We start from the raw sequence: 27,828 nt of genomic DNA on the forward strand, positions 1-27,828 counted from the left end.
TGAATGTTTCCACTTTCTGCAGAGCTGATTGTGCCATCAAGCCAGGAGTTCAAAGGGAAAATCCAGCTCCTGCTGGGTTTTCTCAGTAACCCCAAGCTCCAGATCCTGGTTTGAGATAGGGACAGACAAAAGTTCCTTTGTCACCTTGTTCTCATCTCAGCTTAATTCAGATGTGGCTCATGGGGACAATCTTCACTCTCACAGGACCATGGAATATCCTGAGCTGGGAGAAACCACAGGGATCATCCAGTGCAACTCCTGTACAGGACACCAGGAATCCCAGCACGGTGTTGGTGCTGGATTGTGTTCCTTCAGTCCCTTTGGCACTGTGTCTGCTGGGATTTTACCTAATCCTGGAAATTCTCCAATCCTCTGGAATTGCTCCTGCCTTTCTGGCTGGTGCCCTGTGGTGCTGAAGGATGGAGACAGGAGCTGTTGGAATAAATGTCAGCTGGTGGTTTTAATTGGGGTTAAACTGGTGTTTCATGATGGAAATCCAGGATCACAGGGGGATCTGGAGCTGAAAACTGATTTATTCTATTACTAAATACATTATTATGTTGCATATCATTCCATTCTCTTTTCCCTGTGTGCTGGAAGGACATGGCACTGCTATTGGTTGTCAGAGTGGAAAATGCTCTGCAGGAGTGGCAGGGCCAGATGTTAGTGAAAAATATTCCAGGTGTTAGGGAAAATACTGCACAGGGTTTGTCTTTTGGAGTTATCACCATACTTTGATTCCCCAAATGCTTCCCAACCTAAAGGTGACCTCCAAGGACTCCATGGTTACATCCCAGCTGGAAGGAGATGTGGCTGTTGAGTTTTCTTGGTCATTTGTGAGGCAACTTTTCGTTTCAGTAGGGAATTTCCAGGGTTTTTTTTGTAGAAACTGAAGGTCCTGTTGAATTCTCCTTGCAAAACTCCTCCTGGTTCTGTTTTCCATGTGTGCCAAGGTGCTTGGGCTCACCTTTGGATAGCACAGGTATCCTGGATGGTGGGGAAAAACCCAAGAATTGATAGTTAACCCCAAGAACTGTGCAAAATCCCTGCTGGGAGAAGTGTTGGGTCACTCATGACCCCTTGGCTTCGTGTTCCAGGTGGGATCACTGCCAGGGTGGTGATCCACGGACACGCCGAGTCTCATCTTTATTTTATCCTTTGGATTCCTCCCTCCTTTTATATCCCATCAAACCACTGTTGAATACAAGCAGTTCCTTGTATCCAGAAAGGGTTGTTGGAGTTTTTTGGATCCATAGTTCCTTCGCAGGAAAGGAGAAAAGAAAAAACTTGAAAAACTTCTTTTGTCCTCGTTCTGGTGCCGCTTTTAACTGGGGGAAAAATGGCTTCTTTGTTGCAGATGTCAAGAAGGACTGGTCTGATCACGCTCTGTGGTGGGAAAAGAAGAAAACTTGGCTCCTTAAAACTCACTGGACATTGGATAAATACGGGATCCAGGCGGATGCCAAGCTCCAGTTCACCCCTCAGCACAAACTGCTGCGCCTGCAGCTGCCCAACATGAAGTATGTCAAGGTCAAAGTCAACTTCTCTGACAGGGTCTTCAAGGCTGTTTCTGACATCTGCAAAACCTTCAGTAAGTGTTGAAAAACCTCCTCCCCCTGGGGAGTTTCCTGGTTGGTTTGGCTCCTGCCTTTCCTCTGGTGCTTGTCCAGTAAATTTGATAAATCCTTGGTGTTTTCTGGGTTTGAGCACTCAGGAGTCATTTGGACATCAAACAGCCCAGGTGTCCTCTCTTTTTCCCTTCCAGATCTACTGTTTTGTGTGTAAATACTTCAATAACAGGATCAATTGAGCCAAAAAGTGATTGAAAAATGCATTTTTTTGTGCTGAATTCTCTTCCACAGCAGAGCTGTCCTCGGGTTTGTCACAGGTGAGGTGGTACCAGCCCTCCTTGATATTCAGACTGGTTGTGATTTTTTTTTTTTCCCCCTGCAAATTTATGTGCTGGATGAAAAGCAAACCTTGAAATGGGAAATCTGCCAGCCCTGTGGGTTGTCTTCTAGTGGAAAATCACATTAGAGATTAAGTGGTGATGCTCCACTGTAAAAGTGTCTGGTGGAGGGAAGGAACCGAGTCTTGCTGTCTCCTCTTCACCCTCATTTCCTGGTGGAGGAGAAGCCCATGAGAAAGGAGGGATCATTCCCCACCAGGTGTAATTTTTTACCCATCTTCACACATTCCTCATCCCAAAACCCAGTGTTTCTTCCTGCCCACCAAAAAAAACCCAGTGAGGAGATGGCAACTCCAGGAAGCACTCCATACTGGAATTCTCCCCTCCCAAAGGAGCCTGCAGCCCATCCTCAGCTGGAGCAAATCTATTCCTGCTCTCAGAAGGCAGCTGAGGTTACTCTTGGCTGACCCAGTTGTTTGGAGAGGCAGGAGGAGCTCATCCCTATGTGCAGTGTCCAGCACATCCGTGGTTTGGTTGGTATTTTTAGCTGGTTACGGAGCTTTGCTGTTGCTTTCCTGTTTTGTTGGGTTTTTTTTTAAATATAAATATTGGGCAATTTCTCCTTAAAATAGAAAAGGCTTAGCCAGCATTGTGTCTGAGTGGATTTTGCTTCCCCCACCCCCATGTCCCACATTTGGGCATTTGGGATGTCGTGCTAGACAGGGAGGTCCCAGGCTTGGACACTGATGAATCTCTCCAGCAGTGACTCATGTCAGGAAATTCTGATATGGCTCATCACGAGACAGGAGATCTGTCACTGATGCTGTCAGAACCTTATCTGGCTCTGAAGCAGCCTTTTCTTCCAACTGCAGAGCTTTTGGTGTATTTATGACCAAACCAGCAGAATAATCCTGATATGTAAAGGTTTTGGGAGCAGGGAAAAGCCTCTGGGATAGCAGAGGTTGGAGCTGTGAGCAGGCAGCAGGGACACATCCATCAAGGGCGGTGCTGACTTCCCTTCTGCAGCATCTGAAGTACTGAAATGAAGTTCCTGATTTTGGGGAAAGCAGGGCTTTTACTGGAAATTTCACTTTCCTTTGAGTGCCTCTCAGCAGCCTGAGCTGTTTGAGGACAGACACAAGCTGCAGTGATTGAGTTGTTTAGCCCTCCCAGTTGTGTTTACTGGGAGCCAGATGTTCAGCAGAGCTACTGGGAAGATGATACACGAGCTTGGCATCAGCTTCAGGGAAGAGGGGTTGGGATGTGGGGGAGCAGAAGGGCTGGAGTTGGAGGGGCTGGGATGCTCTTCCCAGAACCACAGAGTTATAAATACAAATGATGCACAAATACATTTTATATGAGTGTTAAAATGCCCCTATAGATGTTGAAATACCACTATTTATAGATGTCATATCTAATGTGTTTTAACATTTATATACTTAATATATATATATATTATACATTAATGAAAAAACCCGTATATTATGAATATATATATATATATATATATATATATATATATTACATATTAGGATTAAAATCTTGGCTCTGAGGGTGGCCCAGAGAAGCTGTGGCTGTCCCATCCCTGGAAGTGTCCAAGGCCAGGCTGGGCAGGGCTTGGAGCAGCCTGGGATGGTGGAAGGTGTCCCTGCCCATGGCAGGGGGTTGGAACCAAGCTATTCTGTGATTTTGTGATTCTGTGATTTTGTGATTCTATGATTTTCCTTTTCCCCTCCCCATTAGTGTTTTCCTGCCCCATTTTATTTCATTACCTTTCCCTGCCCTCCTCAACATCCCTGCACAGAACTCTCATATTCCATCTTAATCAAGCTGATTGTCTCTCCAAGGAGAACTGAGCAGATATTTCAAGGTGGAAGGGAAAGTGATCCCAGCACAGTCCTTGTCTCTGAAATCCCTTGATTTCTGAGCTCCAGGGAGGTTAAGACAGAGCTGTGCCTGGGAGTTGCTCAGATTTTGGCTGTACCTGTTTGCTGTCATTGCCCCTGGATCATTTAGTTACACACCTCAGTAACTCCAGCACAAAGCATCACCAGTGAATAATTGAAGTAATTCCTGATGTTCTCAGGACTCTGTGCATTTATAAAATCCTCACTACACAAGCAGGAACACACATGGATGAATTATTTAAGGCTGTCCTTTGCTTCTCTTCCCTTTCAGTTGTTAACCAGAGGTGTGACCCTTGCAGAGTGGGGTTGGTTTTTAAAGAGAAGTCTCTGTTCTTGTGCAGAGGGAGGTTATTCCAAAGGGCAGCTCCCCAGGGCTCCCAGGGAAGATGCTGGGGCCACTCACACATCCCTCACTTTCCTGGAGGTCGTGTGAAGCCGGAAAAAACTCCAATCTCACTCCCAGTGCTGGATTGCAGCCCCTTGATTCCCACAGCAGCCACTCAGGAGGGCTAAAGGCAGGGATTGACCCTGGCAGGCACGAGGAGAGGAGCAGGCAGGGCATGGAATGGGCAGCCCTCATCCAAAGGGTGGCCTGGAATCCTGCCCAGGAGCAGCTGCTGGCAGGCAGCTCCAGCCTGAAGGGCCAGCTTTGATCTGCAATTAAAGACCAGAGAAAGAGAAAGTAAAACTTCACTTTTTTTTTTTTTTTCTTTTCCCTTTGCAGCAGGGATTTGTGCTTCCTGCCTGGCTGGCAGTGGGACATGGGGTTGGGATGGGATGTTCTCTGCTCCCTGCTCTCATCATCCCATTGGGAGATAATTTCACCCAGAAAATTGCCCATCAAATATCCAATGCAGATTTGATAGGACTGTGATGCCTTGTGCAGGCTGCCCTAGAGCAGAGGCTGGATGGAGTTCCAGAATAAAGCAGGGATTGATTCAAAGCATCTCCTCCATGCATCCACCTTGGGCAGCACCAGAGCCCAGCCAGGCCTGCACCCAAGATGAACCAAAATGGCCCCAAAATGCACGGCCGGGCACGGGGTCTCTCCCTGGGATCAGTTCTGCTCCATTTGCACCTTGCAGTTCATTGTCCCATTCCAGCTTTAGCCCCTGCAGTCCCACCCTGCTTGTTTTTCTCTCTCCAGCCCACGGGGTTTGTGCTCTTGGGCTGAGGTTTGGATCATGTGAAAAATAAAAAAGCTAAACCTGAGGCATCAGCTGCACTCAGCATTTTATTGGTGTGAGTGGGAATATCCTCATTGAATGTGGGTTTTGGGGAGGTGGGAGATGCTCAGCCATCATCCAACATAACAACAAATGTGAAAATCCTCTTTTCCTATGTGAACAGGAAGGAATTCTCAGCTGTGAGGGCAGTGAGGCACAGGGTGCCCAGAGCAGCTGTGGCTGCCCCTGCATCCCTGGAAGTGCCCAAGGCCAGGTTGGACAGGGCTTGGAGCACCCTGGGACAGTGGAAGGTGTCCCTGCCATGGCAGGGAACTGGATGATCTTTAAGGTCCCTTCCAACCCAAACCATTCTGGGATTCTGGGATGGCTTCACTTCATTCCAGCCCAGTGGATGCCTTACAGCTGCTTCCTTCCAGCCTTCTGCCTGCATTTTTTTCCCTATATCCCAGGAGCTCCAAGGGACTCCAGGCAGGCTCTGCTGCTGCTCTGTGGGCACGTGGGACAGGAAAAGCAAACAGCAGGATGAAACAGTGAGAGTTTTTTCCCAGGCCTCAGCATTTCCTGCCCCAGCAATGCTCCTTCTCCTGGAGACACGACTTATGGTGGAGCTGCAGGGTGAGGGGAGATGCTGTGAGAGCAGAAAACCTCCCATCCTTCTCCTCTTCTCCTGGCTGTGAAGATCTGGGACCTCTGCTGCCCTCCAGCCTGAGAAGAGAAGCAGGAAAAATTCTGGTTGATGTTCATGGGAGCACAGAGAGAACAACCCAGTGCCAGAGCTGGGAGGAGGAAGCTCTGGGAGGAAACACTCCAAAATTCATGACCAATCCCTCCCTACCCACCCCGAGGCTGTGTAAGACAGAGAAATTCCCTTCAGGCTCTTTTATTTCCCCAGAGTCTGGTGGAGCTCACACCCAGCTCCTGCCTCATCATCTGAGTGAATTAGTCACCTGTTTTGGAAAACTGAGTCTGGGGAGCATCCTGTGCCCAGCTGTGACATTTCCATGCCCACATTCCATCTTGCTCTGGTCCCCAGCTCCCCTTCTTGCCCAGGGTGAGGGTGGTGTGATCCTGAGGAGCTTGTGGAGCTGGGGCTGCAGAGAGTTCCATGAGGGTGATGAGCTGCTCCCCATCATCCCAAAAATGAGGAGCTTCCCGAGACTCGGCGAGTGGCGGGGAGGTGACAGCCACCCTTCCCTGCCTCAGCCTCCAGCCACCAAATGCAACCTGAGCCGAGGTGGCAGTGGCCTTTGGGAGTGGCAGGGTGCCAGCCCAGCCCAGCCCAGCCCAGCCCAGGGAAGGTGACACCATCCCAGTGCCAAATGTGACCTTACCTTTTTTTTTTTTCCCTCTCCAAACGCTCCCCGCTCCAGAACAGAACGTCCTCTGACTCCTGAAGTATTTGCAATATTTCCACGCCCTCGGCTGCCAAAAAGACTTCTATAAAAAGCCACTGTTTGTTGTTTTTTGGGGTTTTTTGTTGTTTTTGAGATTTTTGCAAAACTGAAACCCTTTGGTGGGCGATGTGCAGCGTTCCCAGGGCTCTGTGACAGGCACATGGAGCTCCATCCCTGGCCCAGTTGCTTTCCAGGAGGCAAAGCTGCCTGGGGTTTGTGGAATCACAGGATATCCTGATTGGAAGGGACCCACAAGGATCATCAAGTCCAATCCAATCAAGTCCATCATCCTGGCCCTGCACAGGACAGGAATCCCACCATCCCTGGCCACTGCAAACCTCCTAAACTTTCTTTTCTTCCTCACACCCTGCTGGTAAATAAAGGAGTGTTTTCCCTAAAATCATGGAGTCCTGGTAGATGCACATGAACATCTCAGTGGGAATTTGGGGAGCAACAGCAGCATTCAGGAGGAATTTCTTCATGGAAAGGGTGGTCAGGCCTTGGAAGGGGCTGCCCAGGGAGGTTTGGAGTCCCCATCCCTGGAGGTGTCCAGCGAAGGACTGGACGTGGCACTTAGGGCTCTGGGCTGGGTGACAAGGTGAGGATGATTCACAGGCTGGATTTGATGATCCTGGATGTCTTTTCCAACCTCAGTGACTCTGGGATCTGGGGATGCAGGCTGTGGATGCTCAGGAGCATCAGGAGGATGCTCAGGGATGACGTTCTCGGGGAGGTGTCGGTGGTGAAACCCCGAGCATGGATCTGCTGCCTTTCCCTGCCACGAGCACAGAGCTTTGGCAGTGGCACAGCTATTTCTAAATATGTCCAGGGAATGGGTGTGGAAGGAAATCTTCCCATTTCCAGAGCTGGCCAAACTGCAACGTCCTCAGCTTTTTCAGGGCCCAAGCGTTCGCTGCCAGCTGCGGCTTTTTCCCCTTTTATTGCCTGCCCGTGCTCAGCTGTCAGACCAGCCCCAGGAACAGGGGTCAGGGAAATAACCAGATTTAATTACAGAGTGTCTGAGATGGACAAAAAAAAAAAACCTTTCAGCTCTCCCCCCCTGTCCCCACCCCATGGTGTTCTGCGTGTGGAGGAGCAGCAGGTTTTATGTCACCGTGTGAGTCAGTGAATTTTTTCATCCTTACTCTGCTATTGACAGAGACCCTTTAAATAGAATCCATCCTGAAGACATTAGGGCATGCTGGCCAAGCCTTCCTTGGAATTAGCTGGATTGCTCTTTATGGGCCGAAGCAGAGGGAAGGGTGTGAGTGGATTGTTTTTCTCTTGTTTGTGGGATTAAATTAATGGAGTTTAATTGGACTGGAGCTGCAGTTCAGCCACTTCAGGGGCAAGGCTTGTAGTGCTGCCTGTGCTCAGGAGGCATCCAGATAATGGGAGCCTGGGGATTTCGTCCCACTTATGGAAAAAAACATCCAAACATTCAAGTGTTTGTTGACTCTGCCTCTCCAATGGCTCTTTTTATTGGCCTTGCAGTAATGCTTGGCTCCATCACCGCTGCCTGCATCCTCCTCCTCCTCCTTTTCCTTCTCCTCCTGGGTCTCTCTGGGCTGGTGGTGCCCGATTTCAGCTCTGGGAACCACTGGCACAAACATTCACACCCCTCCAAACCCCACTGATCCCATTTTTGGGTGGTTTTGCACATCACTGCTCCCTTGGCAAATCCATAAGTCAACAGGCACTTGGATTTTCCACCCACAATTTGGGAAGGCTCCAGCAAAACCTCTGCAGGGTCAGCCCCAGCTGATTCCACACCCATAGCACTCCTTGGGCATCTCCAGAGGCTTTGTGAGATGTCCTGAGAGAGCTGCAAGGGCCCCAGGCAGTGAGTGGAGAGCTTGGCTTTCGCCCAGATAAATATTTAAGTTCCTGGGCATCTGAGGAACCCATAATAAAATGTACTGAATGTACAAACGCAGTAAACTGTGCTGGGGAGGTGAGGACCTGCTCCATCAGATACTGCCCAGTGTCCAACACAGCCACAGCCTTATCTCCAGACACTCCTCAGGTTATGTAAGTTCCTTTTTTAGTTTCTTTTTTGGTTTTTTTTTTTCCCCTCTGGTCTGTTTTGCAGAACTTTATCTCAAGAGAATTTATGTTTCAGATAAAGTCGGATGCTTCGTTCTGTAAACTTAGACTGTGAAAAGCCATCCATAGAATTCACTCATTCCAAGGAAAAAAAAAATCTTTATTTTTGGTTTTAAGTCTGAAATGGGGTTTGAGGTCTCATTTTTCTAAGATTTGTCAGAGTGATGCACAAAGGCTGTAATTTTAATGAGTCACTGGTTGGAGGGGGCAGTGATGGAGTGCAGAGAAATCCCACTTCCCAGAGATATCCCACTTCAAAACACATTTCCTGAAGGAGGGTGGCTGGATCAGCATTAAAGAGAGGATTTCCCCTCATTGCTGTCTGTGCTACAAGTAAATTTATGGAGTTTTTATGTTCAAGAATTAAGGTGGTGAAGCAGCCCTCTGGCCTTTAGGGGAGCCAGAAATGGGGAAGGAAATTGGATGCCTGGAAGCTTTTTGCAACATTAATTTTCTTTCCACATCAAAAATTTCTTTGTGTCTCAGATTATTATCTGTATTTATGAGAACTGAATACTGAAAGTAGTGTGATTTCCCATCATTGCAGTTTTTGGGGACGTCCATCCATACTCAGCCCTTGCAGTCAATGATGTCATGTTCTAGATGTGGGTGATGTAAGAAAACCATAAATCTGATTTCTTGTGGGGATGGAAGTCCCTGGATCTCTGGAAGTGTCCAAGGCCAGGTTGGATGGAGCTTGGAGCAATCTGGGATAGGGGAAGGTGTCCCTGCCATGGCAGGGGTGGAATGAGATGAGCTTTGAGGTCCCTTCCAACCCAAACCCTTTTGGGATCCCCATCACAACACACCTTGGTGGATAAAGAAGCAGCAGCTGCAAGATTTACTTGGTGGATTTAGTGCAAAAGAGCATAAACTGGGAGTTTTACACCCTCTAAGGAAGATGTTTTTTAAAGTCAGTTTGCAGGGCGCAGATGGTGCTTTGTGAAGGAAGAGGGTTTAATCCCAGCTCTGGAGTTTGTCTGAAATGGGAGATAAATGGGCACAGCTGAGCTGGGTGAGCTGTGCAGGGGCTGGATGAGAAATGAGGGGTTACACTGGAAAAAAAGGCCCAGGATTTCCCTTCAGCCACAGCCAGCAGGCACAGGCAGCATCTTGCAGGCAAATGGAAGGGAAGATGCTGCAGGCAGCAAAATGGCTTCATCCAAGAGTTGGAAAAATTTCTCTTGGAGATTCAAAGCCGCCTTTCTGATCATGTTTTGAGCTCCAAAACTCTTTCTTCCAGTTCAGGCCTTTCTGTCTCCTTCCCATAGAATCCCAGAATGGTTTGGGTTGGAAGGGATCTCAAAGCCAATCCCGTCCCACCCCTGCCATGGCAGGGACACCTTCCACCATCCCAGATTGCTCCAAGCCCTGTCCAGCCTGGCCTTGGACACTGCCAGGGACCCAGGGGCAGCCACAGCTGCTCTGGGCACCCTGTGCCAGCCTCTCCCCACCCTCCCAGCCAGGAATTCCCTCCCAAGATCCCTAAATCTCCAGTTTGAAGCCATTCTCTGCCTGCCTTGGTGGCTTTGTAAAGTCCTGGAGGCTGTGGATGGAGGCAGTTGGGAGGAATTTGCTGCTCATCCATAAGATCCCTGCTCACCCATAGGATCCCTGCTCACCCATAGGATCCCTGCTCATCCATAGGATTCCTGCTCACCCATAGGATTCCTGCTCACCCATAGGATCCCTGCTCACCCATAGGATCCCTGCTCACCCACAGGATCCCTGCTCACCCATAGGATCCCTGCTCACCCATAGGATTCCTGCTCACCCATAGGATTCCTGCTCATCCATAGGATCCCTGCTCATCCATAGGATCCCTGCTCATCTCATCCCTAGGATCCCTGCTGGCATCCCCAGGATTGCTGCCTGCTCCACCCCCTGCAGCCATGAGCTGCTTCCAAGCAGCTGCCCAAAACTTGCCCTGGATCCTTTCTGTCCCGCTGGGAGCATCAGGAACGACTGAGGGGCTATAAAAAGTCTCTTTGATATCAGATGGTCAAGCCCTGGGATGATTCCAGGATTGCTTCCAGAATCCCAGCCTGGCCCAGAGCCTCCTCCTGGCCTCCCTGAGTGCTTCCAGCTGAGAGTTGCTAATGCACCATAAATAAACCTCAGAGCCTCAACCTTGCTCCAAAATACCAGGGGAACTCCTCCATTTAGGCTGTGCTGCCTCTTGTCCCCTGCATGTGACCCTGGTTGTCCCAGCAGATTCCTGCTCCATGAGGTAAGCTGGCTGGGATAAATGGGAATGCATGGAGCTGCCTGCACTCAGCCTCTGGGTATTTGTTGCTAGAAATGGTCAAAAAGTTGGGCAGGGAAACTGGAGGGGTGGCTGGTGGGGTTTAGTGAGATGGTTTGTGTGGTAATAAATCAGGGTTAACTTAAAGCTGAAAGTAAAAGTTGTATATATAAAAAATGAATAATAATATAAATATAAATATTTATATGATATTTACATTATATATAATATACTATATATAATATAGTATATATAGTATCTATTATATAATATTTCTATTTATATCTACATTATATTTAAATTATTTATTTAAATAATATTTATTTAAATATAAATAAATAATATAGGAATAAATAAATACAGGAATAAAACTAAATTATAAGTTCAAAAAGTTTGTATATAAAATATAAATATATAAAAATCAATATAGTTTTTAGAGATTTAAAATCCATATAGATATCTAAATCTATATATTTTTAGCCTGGAAGTGTTCAAGGCCAGATTGGACAAGACTTGGAGCAACCTGGGGTAGTGGAAGGTGTCCCTGCCCATGGCAGGGGGTGGAACAAGGTGGACTTTGGGGTTCCATCCAGCCCAAACCATTCTGGGATTCAGTGATATGATTGAAATAAATAAATATAAATATATAAATATAAATAAAGCTGAAAATAAATGATGCCTTCTAAAAATAATATATATTAATATATATATTAAATATTTACATATATAAATATCATGTGAAAGTAACTACAAGAATATAAATAAAAATAAAACTTGAATTAAAGCTTGGTAATGGGATGGGACACCTACTATATAAAAGGCAGTTAAATCCAGAAGTGTGCAGCCTCTGGATTCAGGAATATCAGAGCTGGTGGGATCCTACATGAAGATCACCTGGCTGGGGGAAGTTCCCAGTGTGGCATTTCCCAGCCTGTTTGCAGGAAGGAACCATGCTGGTGAGGGTGGGCACTGTGGGGCTGTGTCCTGCTCAGGTCACCTGCTGGGGACCAAATTCCAGGGTTAATTATAATCCTGTGTTAATTACAATCCTGGGAGTGCTCAGGGAGCTCCCGCTGCTGCCAGCGCATGGTGGGATCCCAGCCCTGTAACTTCTCCTGCCTGGGATCATGGCTGGCTGTGTCCTTCAGCATTCCTTGGGTGGGAATGCTTCAGCATTCCGTGGCTGCAGCCAGCTTCTGGCTCCTGATTTTTCCTGCAGCAGGGATGGGACCAGGGCCACTTTCCATAGGGCATTCCAAAGGGAAGGCTCTGCAGCTGAGCATGTTGGGGTGATAGGGGCAAAAAACAGAGCAGGAAACAGCACAGGAGCTTCAGCATGGACAGGCAGCTGCAGAGGAGACTCCAGAGCTCCTTCCAGGCTCAGGCATGTGCAGAATCCCCATCAGAGAATCACAGGATGGTTTGGACTGGAAAGGACCCTAAATCCCATCCCATTCCACCCCTGCCATGGCAGGGACACCTCTCACCATCCCACATTGCTCCAAACCCTGTCCAGCCTGGCCTTGGACACTTCCAGGGAACCCAGGCAGGAAAATGGGAGAGGTTTGCTGTGAAAAGGAAACACTTTGGCCAAAATCTCTTTAAAAAGTGGGTAAATTATAGGCTTTAAACTTTCCAGTCTGATGTGTAAATAAATGGCTTAACTCTTGGATTGCTTCTATGGAATTGAGAGGGTCTGGTCTGTTACCTACATGGCTAAGTAGGGATTTGTGTGCTGATTTCTATTTCTATTTCTATTTCTATTTCTATTTCATTTTTATTTTTCTTTATATTTTTTCTATTTCTATAATTTCTATTTCCATTTCTTTACATTATTTCTATATTATTGTGTATTATAATATTATATATTATTTCTAATTTGATGTTATTAATATGAGGGTTATTATTTTTATTATTTATATTTAATGTATGAAAGTGTTACTAGGCTCTGTCACAGTGCTCACATTTACATTTGATTGACTGTGCCTGGGAAATTCCACATTTTATCCAAATGTTATGTTACCTTTCCAGCCAAGGACAATACTTGTTTCCAACAGGCTTGCAAGGAAAATGTTCTCAACTTGATTTTTAACCATTACAGAGCAGGAAATTCATCCAAGGGAGATACTGGGCATTGCTGGATGTTGTTCCTAATGGAAAGATTTCTTCTTTTCCCCTTTTTTTCACCTTTTTTCTCCTTTTTTCCCATCCTGCCATTATAAAAGTGATCCATTTCCCCCTCCAGACATCAGGCATCCAGAAGAGCTCTCCCTTTTGAGGAAACCCAGAGATCCATCAAAGAAAAAAAAGAAGAAATTGGACGATCAATGTGAAGATGACACCTTCGAGCTGGAGGGGCCTCTGATCACACCAGGGTCGGGTGAGCTGGCAAAAAAAAAAAAAAAATGGGAGCAGGGGAAAAAACTGGCACAGCAACGTGGGGCTGATTGAATTTCTGGGGCTCTGTGCAAGAAACAGACCCCAGATCCATGGCACAGGTCCTGGCAGGCTGCAGCACTCGCTGGCACGGATGCATGTCTGGGGCTGGAGCTGTCACGCATTTCTGGGAGCAGAGCAACCCCCAGGCTTCACAGAGCAATCCAGAGCCCAAGTGTGGCCACTTGAGCACTCAGATGGTGTTGTTGAGAGCTTTTCTTAGCCTGTTAAGAAAGGAGTTAAATGGAAAATCGTTGCTAATGTCTACATTCCTGGCGTGGTTTAGGCTGTGCCACCGTTCTGCTCTGTATTTACAGCCCAGCAAGGGCAGGGTTTTATTAATTGCTTTAGTGTTGCCTTACATGAACGATGTAGCTGTGGATTGTGATGCTAAATAAATCCTTTTATTGCTGGGGGCTGGTTGGCCAGTGTGGATTCCAGATCCAGAGCAGGACTGGGAAGGGAATTTCTGCTGGAGTAACATCCCTGATGGAGTTGCCACAGGCAGCAAATTGATGCAGGTGTTTGCAAGCAGAGGGGGTTTTTCAGCTTTTTTCCATGGCTGCTGGAAGTCTGGTGTCTGAAGGCAAATGGCAGGAGTTTAAACCATAATTTTGGCCAAGTGGGAGCACTTCATCCCAAATGGATTTGTGGAGAAAGCCACAGTGGTGAGCAGGAGAGACGTGTCTGGCTGCCAAAGCTCTTGGGTTTAAATCCAGCAATCCAAGGGCAGCAGGGCAGCTTTAATTAAAAAAACTACCTTGCAATTGTAAAGTTGTGTTAATTGATGTTAAATCAGCTGCAGGGAGTGTGGTTAATGCCAGTGATGGCAAAGGGCTTGCAGAAAGGAAGGTTTTGGCTGTGCAGGCTGATGTGCACCACAGGTCTGGAACAAGGGAAAATAATCCTCCTTCTGCTCTGATCCCACTCTTTCTCCTCTCTTAAAATTAAAAATACTTCTGGGCTTGTCCTCTTCCACTCCTGGCTCAGAGAATTTGGGCAAGGCTCCAGTCAATTTTCATTTCCATTTGGCATTTTCATCTGGGAAGTCCATTCTAAGCCTTTCCAACAGCCAGTGTTCACAGAGAGCATCTCTGTTAGATTAATAGGAAAGACTTGGCCTTCTTTGGGGGAAATGTATGCAAAAGCTGGGCTTTATTTTAATTATTTATGGCTCTTCCAGTGAGTCACTTGGCTGGTTTTGCTCTCCTTGTGAATGAAATCACTCACAGCAGGTTGAATTCCTGCCTGTTCAGGTGCCATTCGATAAAAGCCGTGGGTTTCATCTGAATAAATCATTTCTAGTGTTGTTCAACATCAGTTTGTGTGCTGAAAGCTTCTGGAAAACTAATTAATAATTAAGGAGGTGCTGATTTCAATGTCTTGGGAGTGTTTTGTCACTGAGTACCCCAAACCTGGCAGTGAAACCATTTAAATCCCAGTGGGCAGAGTTGTCAATACACCCACAGGATGAGTTGCCCAACACTTTCCATTAGAAGACCTGTAGTCACTTGTTTATATAAATTAGCCAAATTTGTAGCTATTTCTGCTGGAACTTTCCATGACACTGCCTGCCTGGGGCAAATTTTTTAAGGGAAGCTTCTTCTGAGATGTTTCAGGTGTTTGGAGAAAGAGATGAGGAGAAAAGTGCAGGGGAAGCTTTGCTCTGATGGAGCAGATACTCAGTCAGGAGTGTGGGGGATATTCATGGAAAAACTTGCCCAAAATTTGGGGCAAAAAGTGGGATTTTCTTTTGTTGTTCCAGTTGATGCTCAGCCTTGTGTGCTTGAGCCATGTGAAGGCTGAAGCTGCAGTGAGGGTGGATGGCGAGGAGGGAAGAGCTCCTTTGGGAAGTGGTTTTTGGGGGTTTATGGCTGGTTTTTGTTGGAGTTCTCTGCTCCAGTGCTGTAACAATCCATGGGGAGAGCACCTTTCTGCTGCTTTTATAATCACAGAATGACAGGATAGCTCAAGTGGGAAGGGATCCTCAGCATCGTGGAGTTCCAGCTCCCAAAGTGCAAGTACCTGGTCTAAAAACCCAGAAATCATCCCTGGCCTTTTCCTTGCAAATGAAGGTGGATTTTTCCATCCCTTGACATCCCTGCTGCTTTTTTTCTCCTGCCTGGTTTGCTGGATCTGTCTTGGTGACAGCTATCCATGGTGCTTACAGGTCCCCAAATGATTCATCCAGACTGGGATACCAGTAAAACGAGCAGGAGCATTAAAAGCATCCTTGTTTGGTGGTTTTCACTTATATTTCCCACCCTGGCAGGCAGTTCAGAATCAGGTTTGTAATTATTTGGAGTTTCCTAGCCATGATTTTGGTTGTTACTGACATGGATGCTGCTGATTCCCACCATTCTTCCTGCTCCTTGAGATGCCCATCATGAAAATTGAGGGTTCAGAAAGGTTTTTCCATTGGTTTGGTCTTGGACTTTTCCAGTCCAGCTCAGTTTTCTGTCATTCCTTGGCCATGAGGGTGTGGGATGGTTTGGAGCAAGGAGCTGGAGCCAAAGTGGTGGCTCAGGGCAGCAGCAGGAGGCGGCACAAAAGGTTTTGTTTGTGGCATTTCAACTCTGTCACCATCTTCAACACCCTCAGCAGAGCTCTGGGAGGGAGAGCTTGGGTGCATTGAATTGCTGGTTCATGATTTAGGAAGGACACAGCCCTTTCCCAAAATCCAGTGTGGTGTTGGACCTTCTGGTTCTGGTGGGCAGATTTGGGCCCAGGTGATGCTGGGTGAGCTCCTTGGCCAATGTGTGCACACAGGGGAATTCCTCCCATTAGGAGATGGTGGTTGATCCTCCCTTATTCTGAAAATCTGAATTTTATATAAAAATTCAGTGTCCCTGTGAGGTGAAGAAAGGCTGTTTCATTGGATGGTTTGGGATGGAAGTGATTTAAAAAGGGACTTAAAGCACTTCTCATTCCACCTCCTGCCAAGGGCAGGGACACCTTCCAGAGACCAGGTTGTCCAAGCCCCATCCAAGCTCTCCTGGAACACTTCCAGGGATGGGGCAGCCACAACCTCTCTGTTAAGCTCTCAGCTATTTCAAGCTATGAGATACCAAGCTGGATTTGTTTTTTTTTTTTTCTCTTCAAATTAATAATTTTTAAATGTTTGGGTGTTTTTATGTCTTGCTTTGAATCGGTACGAGCTGTGAAGCTTCAAAAGGCCTGGGAGTAACATTTGCTTTGGGATCAGTCTGGCACCACATTGCACCACTCAGCACATTAATCCTGAACTTGTGTGGCCACCTCAGCAAGCTTTTCCATCCAGGAATGCCACATTTCCATGCCCAGCTGTCCTGGGGAAGTCACTTCAGTTGCTTTGCTGCCACCAGCGCTGCTGCAAACGCTCCATTAGGGTGGTGCAACCTCACCTGTGCTGTTCTGCCCTCTTCCAAAAATGCTCATTTTTGGCTTCTGTCCTTCTCCTGCTCTCCGGGTGACTTTCTCTCGCCTTCTCACTTCCCTCCTTTCTTTCCCTCTCTATAGGCACCGATATTCTTTACATCGGCCCCGTCAAAGGTGAGCTCCACCTCAATAGGACTTTTGCCCTCTGCCTCTGGTCTCTTTGGCTGCACCCTTAGTTTATTTTCCTGCTCCTCTAAAACTTTTGACTTCCAAAATCTTTAAGCAACAGGTAATGCCGGTAAGTCGGGGGCCACTCATGTCCCAGATGCCACAGAAACACAGGGGGCAGGAGCTTCCCGGTGTGGGAGACGTGAGTCTTTTCCCATCCTTTGGGCTGGAAGGAGTTTTCCATCAGTTTTGCTCTTGGAGAAGAGCCAAGAAAGAGGAGAGGGACAGGGAGAACAAGCAGCACAGCGTTTTCCCGCTGAGAAAAGATGAGAAGGGAAAGTTTTCCATCTGCCGGCTCCGGGTTTGCGCAGAGCCGGCGTGGCCGGGAGCAGGCAGGGCTTGGCCCGAGGCTAATTCCCGGCTTTTATTCCCCTCACTGGTAGGAAATATCTATTCAAGCCCAGGACTCTATAGCAAAACGATGACACCGACCTACGACGCCCACGACGGCAGCCCCCTGTCCCCCACGTCCGCCTGGTTCGGCGACAGCGCCCTGTCCGAGGGCAACCCGGGAATCCTGGCCGTGAGCCAGCCCGTCACCTCCCCGGAGTCCTTAGCCAAAATGTACAAGCCCCAGACGCTGCTCGATAAGGCCAAAATCAACCAAGGGTGAGTTCAGGAGATGAGGATTTGGGTTTTTTGGTTTTTTTGTTGTTTGTTTGGTTTTTTTGGATGATTTTTTAATGGTGTTTTCGAGAGCGTCGTGGCGACTCCGCCGGAGCGTTCCGTGTGCGTTATCCCATGTTGGCAATCCACAGGTGGCTGGACTCGTCCCGATCCCTCATGGAGCAGGAGGTGAAGGAAAACGAGGCTTTGCTACTCCGATTCAAGTACTACAGCTTTTTTGACCTGAATCCAAAGGTACAGAGCTCCTTGTTCCGCTCCCATTCTGAATTTTCCATCCTTTGAGCGAAGGATGCCTGATCTCTAACGTGCTGCTGTGTTGGTAAATCTCCCAAAGACCGTGGAAGTTTGTAAAATTGGTTGTGCAGGCATCAAACCCAGGATTTGTGCTCCATTACACCAGGGGATTTAGGTGTTGCTAGAGGTGCTTAAAGAGTTCTTAAAGCCACTTCTTGTCAGTGGCAGAGGATTTTCAGTCTTGGATCGTTGTGTCAAGATGATAAATCACAGAATCCCAGAGTAGTTTGGGTTGCAATGGGCCTTAAAGACCATTTCATTCCAACCCCCTGCCATGGGGAGGGACAGCTTCCAGTGGATGGGGTGGTTTGTGTTGAGCTGGGCTCCTGGTTTTCCGAGCATTCCGCGTTTCTGTGCCGCAGTACGACGCGATCAGGATCAACCAGCTGTACGAGCAGTCCAAGTGGGCCATCCTGCTGGAGGAGATCGAGTGCACGGAGGAGGAGATGATGATGTTTGCAGCACTGCAGGTGAGACACAGCCCCAGACGCCCCTGGGTTGGGTTAGGCTTGGTTTTGTTCTCAGACTTCTCTGCTCTTTAATCTGATAAACGAAATTATGGAATCCCAAAGTGGTTTGGGTTGGAAGGGGCTGCAAAGCTCATCCAGTTCCAGCTCCCTTCCACTATCCCAGGGTGCTCCAACCTGGTCTTGGACACGTCCAGTGATGGGGCAGCCACAGCTTCTCTGAGCAGCCTGTGCCAGGGTCTCACCACCCTCACAGCCAAGAATTGCTTCCCAATATCCCATCTAAACCATCCCTTCTTCAGTTTAAACTCATATTTTAAGCCTCACCTTGTCTCTGATGGGAGCTTGGCTTTTTCATGCTGGTAGAAGTTGGGTCATTTCCCATCTCCAGATCCTCACTTGAGTTTATGAGATAATTTAAATACTTGCCACTGATTATCCCTCATAAAAAAGAACTTGACCTGCTTTTACCAAACATGTTTATATGTATCTTAACTTCTAGTTTTGTCCTTCTTAACCCATCCCATACGAACACGGGGTTACTGAACTGTGCCTTTCTGGCTCTCTGCCCCCAAACCAGCTGGGGATAATCTGTGGCTTTCCCAGAACTATTTATTTATCTGGTTTATGAAATGCTTTGTGTGATTTGGCATAAATGCTCCACCTGCTATTGACTTCATGGGAGGGATGGCAGGCCTTTGTTCCGTGTGGTCTGGCACACCTTGGAGCTGTAGGATGCTGAAATATCCCCCTCAGGAGCAGGGCTGCCTGCTCCAAAGGCCCCTCCCAGGAAAAAAAAAAGAGAGAAAAGCAGAAATATAATGACTCAGTTTACATCCAAGTGCTCCAGAGTGGGTTGGGCACGGTTCTTCCTGTGAGATTTTATGGATGTTTTGGTTTTCTGGGGTGAAAGCAGATGCAAAGACATAGAATCCTACAATGGTTTGGGTTGGAATGGGCTTTAAAGGTCATCTTGTTCCACCCCCTGCCATGGGCAGGGACACTTCCACTATCCCAGGTTGCTCCAGCCCCGTCCAACTTGGCCTTGGACACTTCCAGGGCTGGGGAATCTTACAAATATCCATAAACACCTGGTGGGAGGCAGGAAAGGGGGTGGACAGAGGTGGCCAGTGGCAGGAGCAGAGGCCATGGACACAGCCTGGAACGTGGGAGGGTCCCTCTGCTCATCAGGAAGCATCTTCATACCAGGAGGGTGACTGAGCACTGGCACAGTTTGCCCAGAGAGGCTGTGGATTGTCCATCCCTGGAGTTACTCCAAAGCCAGGTGGATTTGGTCCTGGACAACAGCTCCAGGTGGCCCTGCTGGAGCAGGGAGTGAGACCAGGTGACCTCCACAGGTCCCTTCCAACCTCAGCCTGGTGGAAAGAGCAGCTCTGCCCTGTGGGGTCCATTGATCTCCCTCAGGATCAGTGCCTGGAGGCTCCTTGGACTGGAACCATCCAGGATGGTCCTTCCTGACCCAGCAAACCCCCCCAGCATTTGCTGGCATCTGCTCCTGGTTCCCCGCTCTGCTTCCCAAGCACGGTGGCTGTGTCACCATGGTCCCGTGGGATCCTGGGGTCACAGGAGCACCCAGGTGTGACCCTGGCCTTGCCTTGCAGTACCACATCAACAAGCTGTCCATCATGTCCTCGGAAAACCACCTGAACCACAGTGACAAGGACGTGGACGAGGTGGACGCCGCGCTCTCGGACCTGGAAATCACCTTGGAAGGTGGCAAGACGTCAACAATCCTGGTAAGGGAGTTTTTCCAGGCATCCAACCTCACTTATTTCCTTTTTTTCTTCTCATCCTGATGAGAAAGTTGCCCACACCCCAGCAATATTTTCTTTAAAACACAGGGATTTTAGATACCAAGGGATAGTTCTGGAATGAGGGAACCCTGGGCATATCTGGAAGAGTCTTGGAGGAGCCAGGATTTTACTGATTTCCCCCCCCCTGCACCAAGCCACCCTCCTGATGAAATAATGGAAAACTAAATGGAAATTAAGTGATTTTTTTATCCTCACTACTGACTTTCCCAAATTACTGAGTTTTCCACGTTGAGGTTCCTCTTCCACTGTTTCTAATTCACGTTTTACAGCACTAAAGCAGCTGCTGGATTTTCAGAACTAATTTAGGCTTATGAAACCCTATTTTTATTAGACTGGATTTTAGCCTAGGTCTGTATTTTAGAGCATTTGGGGGTTTTCTTCTTGATATGTCATTTTAACACTGGTTTTCCACCTTTAAAATTATAAAGCCTGAAAATTAAAGTGCATTAAAAGGACTCAGTCCTGTCAGCCTTGGCCCAGCACAGCTTTTCCAGGCATTTTGCACATTTAAACCGTCTCTTTCCAACCCTAAAATCTGAAATTTTCCACTTTTACACTTCATATAATTTTTTAAGTGTTTATGACAGATTTTTTTGAAGCTACATCCATCCTTAGATGTTTTATTGACATTAACAACAGCAGAGCTTTGCAGTATGAACCAGAAATAACAACAATTTTTTATCACCAAGACATATTTTCTAATTCCTTTTGCAAAACCAGATTTGAAACACATCACTGAGGAGCAGTCCCTGCCAGACAGGAGTGAAGAGGACAATGATTCATCCAAAAATCCCATCCCTTTCCGTAGGGCTTTGGAGCAGGAGCCATTTCCAGATGCATTCGAGTAATTGAATACAGATAATGGGCAATTACTGGATTGTTTGTTTAGATTCTGCATTTTTTTCCCTGTGGTATCTGTAAACAGTTTCTCATTGCAGACTGAAAGTAAACTGTCCTGCTACTGGAAGCTCCTGGAGCAATCCTCCCTTTCTTTCCCTTTCCCTCGAAATTTTTTTTACTTCCAGCTCCTGGGAATTAAAAGGGAATTTAAACTCAATATTTTCAAAATTTTGGGGGAGAAAAAAAAAAAATCTTTCTAGGCTTAGAAATCCCAGTTAGTTTTCTGCAGAGGTGCCTCTTCCCCTTTTTGTTTGGAGCATCAGGAATAAGTGAAGGGAGGAGACAATTCCCTGTGCAACGGTGACCCTGGGCTGGGAACTGGCTCCAGCAGTAGCAGCAGGAATTCCTCACAGAAAAATCAAACCTTGTCCTCTGCTTTCAAAACAGCAGAGCTGGGCCTTGCATTTTTCACTGCTGGGAAGTGCCTGGGGCTTTCTCAGGAGCAGTTTCACAGCCCCTAAGCCCTGATGGTGCTCCTGGTTTCCTCCCCTGCACCACATCCCTTCCCTGCTGATCCCACTGCTCCCAGTGACTGGGATAATCTTTGATTTCCAGGGTGACATCACTTCCATCCCAGAGCTCGCTGACTACATTAAAGTCTTCAAGTAAGTGCTGATGGGAAGAGCTGCTTGTGGAACTGGTAATGGCTGTGAATAATTAATGGTCCTGCCTCTTCATTTCCTTTTATTTTTATCTCCCTGCCTTATGATATTCAAAATATTCAATACTTAAGTTAATTGGTTCTTAAATACAAAATTCAAGGTGTTTTCCTGCTCTGGTGCATCCTATAGCCAGCAGTGTGTGCTTGGATGTTTCTTTAACACATTTAATGCCCAGGAGAACACAAACCATCCTAAAATGAGGAGTGAAACCCAAAAACCTCCCTCAAAGACTTCTCCTGGTCTGCAGGAGGCTGGAGGAATTCTATCCAGCCAGGATTCCAGTCTCTCCATGCCAAAAGGAGCAGGTTAAGCTGACTCTGCCCCTCTCCCAGCTTGCTCAGGATTTAGGGGTTTTTTTTTTAGCTTGCTTTGACTTGGTTGGTGGTTCATGGAAACCGGGAGCGGCAGCGTCCGCACTTGGAGGAACATTTTTGGCAGCCACCACCATCTTTTGCAATTTATTGCCTGCTGCAATGGAAGTTCTGGAAGCTGGAAACACTGGTGGGATTTCACAGCAGAACTGCAGGGTAGTGCTGGTGGGGGGAATAAAGCTGCAGACAGTGAAGTAGCTCTGGAACAAACCTTTATTTTATGAATTGTTTGGTTCTGGAGCCAGAACCTGGCACTCTCTGCTCTGCAACCCCTTCTCCCTCTCCAGAGGTGAATTAATGAGGTCTCTGTCTCTGTCTGGGCTTGTGGTCTGCCTTAACTGGGATGAAGTTTCAAGGCTGTGCTCAGCCCCTCAGTGGGTGTTTTTTCCCTCCCTTGAACAAACAAACAAACAAAAAACTTGTTCTTCCCCTTGATCTGCTGATTTGCCAATCAAATTAGGCACCACTCCGGGAGCTAATTGCCTGCAAATTGGAGCACCAGGGGATGGAGCAGCCAGAAGCTGCTGGTTCCTCACTCAGTGCAAGCCCTGAACCCTGGGGTTGGGGTTTGAGGCTGTCAGATTGAACACAGAATTCTGTTTGCTCCTAAAAATGGGGCTCAGGTGGTATTTTAGTGCCAAAAATCCAGTGTGAGTGGTGCAATGTTTGGAGCTGTCCCAGCTCTGGATGTGCCTCTTGTCACACTTCAGCTGGGGAGGAGAACTGGGGGAGCAGTGCATGTCCTTATATTCCATATATTTAACTCCATATATTTACTTTTAAATGTGTCCCAGCATGTGCCTGGTGTGGCTGTAGAGATTTGGAATGGTTCTCTCTCCCCTGCCAGCCAGGTTACTGCCCTTGCCAGCTAAAATCACAGAATTCCAGAGTGTTTTGGGTTGGGATGGACTTCAAAGATCATCCTGTTCCAGCCCCCTGCCATGGCAGGGACACCTTCCACTGTCCCAGGCTGCTCCAAGCCCTGCCCAACCTGGCCTTGGGCACTGCCAGGGATCCAGGGGCAGCACAGCTGCTCTGGGCACCCTGTGCCAGGGCCTCCCCACCCTCACAGAGAAGGATTTCTTCTTAATATCCTATCTAAAATACTCTCAGCAGCTGTTTCTGAGATGAAAACATGAGAAATGCATGAGAGGCTGCAGATCCAGCCTTAGAATAAGGTTTAGAAATCAGGGAAGGTTAAAATATTCTGATATTTGAGGCTCTGTAAAGGCTCTGAGCTTGTGTTGGGATGAGTTCAAGGTGCTTCACTTTGCAGGGCCACCAGTTCTCCTGTAGAATTGAGCAAAATCCATGCTTTCTGTAGAAAAGAAGGGAACCTTTTGTGCTGTGGAGTGTTTAAAAAGAAAACAAGGAGCGCACTCAGGCGTGTGCGTGACTGACACGTCCTTGGAAGTGCTGCTTCCCCCAGAGCCTGAGCAGAGTGGTTCCAGTTTCATGTGGTGCCTGGAGAGGCAGATTTTGCAGTGATTCATGGACTCCTCTGTTTTTGTAGCACAGTCCTCCAGCTCCCCCCACCTTTGCCCCAAATTATCTCCCTGGGATTGAAGAGTCCAGACTTGGAACTGGAGCTCAACTCCTTGAGCCAGCAGTGCAGGAAAGGCTGAGCCCCCAGGCAGGAGTGGGAATAACCCAGGCTGCTGACAGCTGCTTGCCAGGGCTGAAATTCTGAGGAAACACTGAGGTTTCCTGGGGAGCAGCTTGTTTTAGGAGCTCAGACCAAGTGAGATGTCCCCCCCACGTATCCTGCAGGCCCAAGAAGCTGACGTTGAAAGGCTACAAACCCTACTGGTGCACCTTCAAAGATACCTCCATCTCCTGCTACAAAAGCAAAGAGGAATCCAACGGGACCCCTGCTCACCAGATGAACCTGAGAGGTAAGAGAAGCACAAGGCTGGGCTAAGAGAAGCTGCTTTTTATTCCAGGAATAGGCTGCTCCTCCTGCATCTTGTTTTCCCACTGCTTTATCGCCTCGGAATTCCATCCCGGGGTTGGGTAAAGGTGTGTAAAGGAATGAGGGGGCTGGGTTTGACATCGTGGCACAGACTTGGAGCTCTGAGTGTGATTATGTGTGATCCCACAGGGAAGCACCACCAGCCCCCCAGTACCTTGGGAAGAGAGCTTGGAGAACCACAGAATGGTTTGGGCTGGAGGGGACCTTCCAAACCTTGTTGCAGCCTTCCACCTGCCCTTCTCCTTTTTGTCAGCTCTCCAAAGGATTGCACTGGCTGCCACAGCAGAAACTGGAAAGAACAGACCATTTTCTTCCTCTGCTGCCTTTATTTCTCCTCCTCTCCCTGCTGCTGGTTGGGAGCAGCTTCACTCCAGAGCTGAAATTCCTGTGGTGGCTGCCTGTCCTTATGTCAAGTGAAACATTCCTGCTCCAGCAGCCACGGAGCTGCAGTGAGCTTGTGTGTTCTCCCCGTGGATGCAGGAGCAGGGGGGATGCCAGGTGACCTCAGGCTGCTGTGGGAGCAAGGCCTGGCCCCCAGGACCCTTCTGGGAGCTTTTGACAAATCTGCTGTGACAGCATTTCCAGAAATCTGGGAGGCGGCATTGGCGCGGCGCCCACGCTGCCGTGGCGGGGTCGGTTCATCACCCCTGTGTTTACACAACCCCTTGGAATTCTCTCCAGGCACCAGGAGCAGGATGCTCACAGCCAAATCATGGAATCCCTGAATTTGGAGTTGGGTTGGAAGGGGCTTTAAAGCTCATCCAGTTCCACCTCGCTCCCACAGGCAGGGACACCTTCCACTAAACTGGGATGGTCCAAACCCCACCAAGCCTGGCCTGAAACACTTCATAGCATCCCATCATTCATCAATGACATAGAAGGGTTTCAGGGTGAGAGTCAACACCTGCCCAGTCACCTTCTCCATTAAGATTTTGGGGTAGCCACGGGATCCATTTTGGGGTAGCCAGCCACGGGATCCATTTCTGTTTCCACGCAGGATCCAGGAGTTCTATGGGTGCACATTTGCTTTGGCTTCATTGCTTTCAGATCAGGTCTTGCTTTTCTCCCCCCATTTTCCTGACACTTGGAAAAGGGACATCTGACAGGTTTTCTCTGTGTGGAGTGTTCATCCCATCAGAGGAGTGGGACAAACCTTTGGCAGCACTGAGATGCCACCGGAGACCCTTGGGTCAGGGAGCTTTGCTCTTTCTTTTCCTATTTTCACTTTCTTTGCCACTTTTTAAATCATCATTCCTCACACCCCTGCTAAACACCATCTCCCTCAATGCAGGATGTGAAGTTACCCCTGATGTGAACATCTCTGGTCAGAAGTTCAACATCAAACTCCTGATTCCAGTGGCAGAGGGGATGAACGAGATTTGGCTGCGCTGTGACAACGTAAGTTCATCTCTTGGACTGGCCACCTCTTCAACCTTTTCCCACCATCCTGCCCAGGGGCTGTTCTTTAAAAAACAAATAGAAAATGCTCCCACCTGTCTGATCTCAGCATTCCAAGTGTGCTCCAAGTCACCTGTGAGTTCATGTGGGATTCACATTCTCTGAACCTGAGAGAAGCAGGGAGAGAAGCAAAGAACGATCAAAACAATTCTTATCTCATTTGCTGCTCCTGTGTTGTGCCAAAGCAGAATGCAATGTGGAGATTGTTTACCCAAAGTGATGGTGTTTTGTTTCCTTGGCCTATCAGGGCCAAGGGCAAGTGCAGACTGTTGGTCAGGAGACAGTCACGAGATTCTGGGCAGTTGAGTTGAGCGGGGTGCTTGTGCAGATTCAGTTTAGATGTAATGTAATGTAGTGTAATATAATATAGAATAATATAGTATAATAAAGTAATTAATTAGCCTTCTGATAAGATGGAGTCAGATGCATCATTTCTCTCCCCTTGTCAGGGGTTGCCTGCTTTTCCTATAAGTTCAGAGCAGAAAATCAGCTTTGGCTTTGTCGTGGGGTTTTTGGCCCCGCGTTGGTTGGGTTCCTGCCTGTCTTTGTGCATGCTGGAGTCTCCTGAGGCTGGGAGGGGAATGAGGTCTCCATGGGGTGTTTTTTGAGGTGTCTGGTGGTCCCTCCATGGCTGTGACAGACACATGTCCCTGTTTTGGGGGGCAGGAGACGCAGTATGCCAGCTGGATGGCCGCCTGCCGCCTGGCCTCCAAGGGCAAGACCATGGCCGACAGCTCCTACGGCATGGAAGTGCAGAACATCCTGTCCTTCCTGAAAATGCAGCATTTGAACCCAGACCCGCAGCTGATCCCAGAGCAGATCAACACTGACATCAACCCCGAGTGCCTGGTGTCTCCTCGCTACCTGAAGAAGTACAAGAACAAGCAGGTAGGTGCTGCTGGTGGCCTTGGCTGGGCTGGACACGCGTCCCGGCGGCGGCTGGTGTTTAACACGGCGTGGTTTGGATGTTTTGGATGTCCTCACTCACTGGGATGCACGTGGTTACTAAAAGGAGGTGGGACTGAAGGGTGTGGGTTGGATCCAGCACCCGGGGATGGCACCCAGCACCGGGATTCTGCCACGCGCTGTGTGAAGTGCACGGACACGGCAGGGAACCTTCAATTGGAAATGCATTTGAAATTGGGTGATGTTTATTTTAAACACATTCTGGGAATGGTTTGGCCCCTGCTGATGATGGTTTGGCTCCAGCTGCCCCATCTCTGCCCGGTGCTGGGGTTAAAACCCCTTCCCCTGCACAGAATCCATGGAGAAATCCCCGGGATCAGCAGAGTTGCAGTTGCTTGCAGTGCTTTATCCACACTTGGCTGTAACACGGTTTGCATATTTCTCTCTTTGCTTTTCCACTGCTTCCAAATGCCAGTCCTTGGAACATTGCTTTGGTTTTGAGTTGCTGTGACTCGTGCTTGAACTCCATCCACGCTCCATCCCATCCCTGCCTGACAGGGCTGAACTGTTCCGCTCTGGGAATAAATGCAGGATTCTCTCAAAGAGAATTCTATGTCAGAACAGCAGCAAAAATAAGGAAAGCATTGCTCCGTGGCCTTTTGGTGACTTAAATCCTTCAGGCTGCTGGCTGGGGCTGGATATGATTTCTCCAAGCCCAGAAGAAGGCTGCAAGTCAGAGAAGCCGGAAAAATATAACTTTTTATTGGCACAGCACGATGATTTCCTGGCAGTGGAGTTATATTTTATATAGCCCTTATTATTCTCCTGAATAAGCCTTTATATCCCCTTGGATGGAGGAGAGGCTGCATAAATATACTATTTTAACATACATATATAGATATATATATTTATATATATAAAATACTTTCTAGGTTTCTGGGAAAACAGAGGCACCTGGAAAAATATTAGCTTGGAAAACTTGCTTACTGTGCAGGTATCCTGGTTATAAAAATAAAATCCATGGAATTGTGGGGATGAGCACGATGGGGATGATCCCAGTCAGGATGTGGCCATGGTGTGGACACCAGGGCCCTCACAGGCATCAGCTAAGCAGTGGATTTAGGATTTTCCTTGGTGGCCAGAGGCAAAGCTTGGAGCAGCAGAGGATGTTTGCTGAGAGGAATGAGGGATGGAGGCTGCAGGAATGTCAGGAATTTGACCACAAGGGTCCTTCTGAGGCACAGGGAAGGAGGGGGAGGAGGAGGAGGAGGCTGTGCAGCCCACAGGAGGTGCTGGAATGGGAATTGGCTGTGGGTTTATGGAGGCTCTGGGTCCTCACCAGCCCCAAACCCACTGGGGTGATGTTTGTCTTCACATGCAGCAGCGTAGTGTTGGCAGGTTGGGATTGGAAGCACTAAATCCTAAGTGAAAATAAACAAAAACTGACCCAAAATAGGGATTTTCAGAGCTCCCAGGTGCCCTGCCAGAGTTTGGTGTCAGAGCCAGCTGGGGCAGACACATCTCTGAGAAGCACAGCTGATGTTCCCTTCATCTGCTTGTTATCCCA

The 27,828-nt window shown here is 48.0% G+C and overlaps 1 protein-coding gene across 4 annotated transcripts in view; it reads left to right on the top strand.

Annotated features, from left to right (window-relative positions):
- Positions 1-27,828, top strand: part of FERMT2 (FERM domain containing kindlin 2) — a 51,321-nt gene that overhangs the window by 17,631 nt on the left and 5,862 nt on the right. For 2 of the 4 annotated variants that reach the window (XM_036384161.2, XM_036384158.2), the window contains exons 2-12: positions 1,358-1,591; positions 12,994-13,128; positions 16,683-16,715; positions 17,153-17,378; positions 17,528-17,630; positions 18,053-18,160; positions 19,780-19,914; positions 21,448-21,497; positions 23,696-23,820; positions 25,189-25,295; positions 26,022-26,243. In XM_036384161.2, coding sequence (XP_036240054.1) covers positions 1,358-1,591; positions 12,994-13,128; positions 16,683-16,715; positions 17,153-17,378; positions 17,528-17,630; positions 18,053-18,160; positions 19,780-19,914; positions 21,448-21,497; positions 23,696-23,820; positions 25,189-25,295; positions 26,022-26,243 — 1,478 coding nt within the window. The remainder of the gene's footprint in view (positions 1-1,357; positions 1,592-12,993; positions 13,129-16,682; positions 16,716-17,152; positions 17,379-17,527; positions 17,631-18,052; positions 18,161-19,779; positions 19,915-21,447; positions 21,498-23,695; positions 23,821-25,188; positions 25,296-26,021; positions 26,244-27,828) is intronic. The other 2 variants (XM_036384159.2, XM_036384160.2) reach the window with 1 other exon arrangement.

This window comes from Molothrus ater, chromosome 6, assembly GCF_012460135.2.
Source record: "Molothrus ater isolate BHLD 08-10-18 breed brown headed cowbird chromosome 6, BPBGC_Mater_1.1, whole genome shotgun sequence".
NCBI classification, from domain to species: domain Eukaryota; kingdom Metazoa; phylum Chordata; class Aves; order Passeriformes; family Icteridae; genus Molothrus; species Molothrus ater.